Genomic DNA, 2,500 nt, shown 5'->3' with positions numbered 1-2,500 from the left:
CTTACTTCTGTGACGTCATCACTGGGGACACAATGTCAGGTGAGATAATATTCTTTCTTTTACTTGCGGTGTCAATTTGATAATGACGACGAGGGTGAAGATGATGATGATGATGATGATGATGATGATGATGATGATGATGATTGTGATGGCGGGGTGGTGGTGGTGGTGTGACATGATGATGTTGATGACAAATTAAAAAGTAAGAGAAATGAGGCACATGTAGGAGAATCCCAATGTCAGTGTTGATAAATACTCTGTAGCTTCGTGGTCTCTTTTCCTTTTATTCTGTTCTCTCTTTCTATTTCAGGAACCATGTCATGTTAACAAAGGAGACCAAAGGTGTAATACAATCTGTGAGGGCCCAGTCTCTACCAGCGGTTTGGGGTCGAAGGTCACATGCATGATGTTGAAGACTGAACAAGGTATTTTATCTGTGTAAAAGAATGGCTCTGACAGTGGCTGGTCTGGTGGTGACAAAGGGGGTCAATTCTTTCTTTATTTCTTATTTTTCTTAGAGGTAGGTTGTGTGTTTCTAACAACCGTTCTATTGAAGAACACAGTATGTGTTATTTGGTTACGATTGCATATACTGTGTTTTTTTAAACAACGACAGAATAGTGTGCCAAAGTTGTGTCAATGCAATACATTCCTTCTTTCCTATCTGACAATTGTCTCGTTCTTACACATACTAATATTGCTCAATGTACATCTTGTATTTTTCTTCAAGTGGGAGGTTGTGTGTTTCTAAGGCCAAAGTTGTGTCAATACAATACATTTCTTCATTCCTATCTTACTATGGCCTAGGTCTTGCACGCTCTAAGTTGTATTACTTTAAAAATCACTGTTCAATAGAGAAAATAATTCTCAGTGTACCTCTTGTATTTTATATCTATGGATCCAGTTGATTAGGTCACACTGGCCTTCCGGTCACTCATTAGCCAATTTCAACATATACATTGATATCATTGTCGTCCAAAATGAGTTTATTGTGTACAATTTCCTGGTTGTGAAAAGACATCCAATGCAATGTCCAGACAATTGGTCACTCATGACTTTCTGTGGTCCCATCTATCAAAATTAAAACTATAAGTAGTGACACTAAACAGTCCTGTCTCACTCCAGAATTCTCCAGAATTCCTTGTACAGCATTCTAAATATGTCAACTACTCTCTTTGGAATTCCATCCATAAGGCTGGAGAATGTTCTAGATTGTCATTACTATTGTTGATATTGGTGTTGTTGTTGTTGATATTATTATTCAGACTTGTAAATAGTCCTCTATAATCAGAATTGCGACTCACTAATTTTTGTCAACAATCCATCCACCAACTTTCCTAAGATGTTATGAATATCTAAAAATCACTCTTATATTTAAACAAATATTTAATTCTTTCATTCAGAGTAACTTATCACTTCAATATATTTCTACGTTATTGGTTTGAGGAATGAATACTCTTATGTATTTTACAGATGACAATGATGTTGACAGTTGTGACCAGTCTTTGAATGATGGACTCCATGAAGACATCCAAATCGAAAATAAAGTGGATGAAACTACAGACAGTTGTGTGGAATGGCAAGAGCCTGGCACTGATTTTCAGAACATTCATGATACAACTTTGGAACATCTTTCCACAAATCACAACAGGCCAGATCAAAGATTTGATTTTAGTGAAATAGAGGAGGCTCAAGTTGATACAAAATCTGAAAATCATACGAGTTCACAGTTGCAAAGTCACTCCAAAATCCAAACTAGAGAACGGTCATATAATTCTTATTTACAACAACACATCAAAACGCATACGGGAGAAAAGCCATTTAAATGTGTAACGTGTGGAAAGGCATTTAAGTCGAAGGCATCTTTAAATCGACACATAAAAATTCACACAGGTGAAAAGCCATATATATGTCCTACGTGTGGAAAGGCATTTAAGTCGAAAGCACATTTAAATCGATACATCAAAATTCACACAGGAGAAAAGCCATATATATGTTCTATGTGTGGGAAGGCATTTCTTCAGACTTCACATTTAAGAGACCACATCAGGATTCATACGGGAGAAAAGCCATTTAAATGTATGACGTATGGAAAGGCATTTGCTCAGAATTCACCTTTACAAATACACATTAGAACTCATACAGGTGAAAGACCATTTAAATGTCTGACCTGTGGAAAGGCATTTATTGTAAATAGATATTTACAAACCCACATCAGGATTCATACGGGAGAAAAGCCATTTAAATGTGTGGCGTGTGGAAAGGCGTTTATTACGAATTCAACTTTAAAAGTACACATTAGAAATCATGCAGATGAAAAATGTACAACACATCAGATTCATAAAGGAGAAAAGCCATCTTGAATACAAAATCGCAAGAACACATGGAAATTCATACAGGAGAAAAGTCATATAAATGTGTGACTTGTGGGAAGACATTTGTTAGGAATAAACATTTACAAAATCACATCAGCACTTAGACAAGGCCAAAAAATGTATAA

The 2,500-nt window shown here is 36.0% G+C and overlaps 1 protein-coding gene across 1 annotated transcript in view; it reads left to right on the top strand.

The window, feature by feature from the left end:
* LOC144957674 (uncharacterized) overlaps nucleotides 1–2,500 on the top strand; it is a 3,369-nt gene that overhangs the window by 488 nt on the left and 381 nt on the right. Inside the window, exons 2-4 of the mRNA XM_078889020.1 lie at nucleotides 1–39; nucleotides 311–425; nucleotides 1,474–2,500. The exon at nucleotides 1–39 is cut by the window's left edge and continues 409 nt beyond it; the exon at nucleotides 1,474–2,500 is cut by the window's right edge and continues 381 nt beyond it. Coding sequence (XP_078745146.1) covers nucleotides 1–39; nucleotides 311–425; nucleotides 1,474–2,363 — 1,044 coding nt within the window. The 3' untranslated portion in view covers nucleotides 2,364–2,500. The remainder of the gene's footprint in view (nucleotides 40–310; nucleotides 426–1,473) is intronic.

This window comes from Berghia stephanieae, chromosome 12 (assembly GCF_034508935.2).
Source record: "Berghia stephanieae isolate SIO BIC M18660-M18661 chromosome 12, UCSD_Bste_1.3, whole genome shotgun sequence".
NCBI lineage: Eukaryota > Metazoa > Mollusca > Gastropoda > Nudibranchia > Aeolidiidae > Berghia > Berghia stephanieae.
Note: the sequence above shows the minus strand (reverse complement) of the source record. Positions and strands in the feature narration are given on the sequence as shown.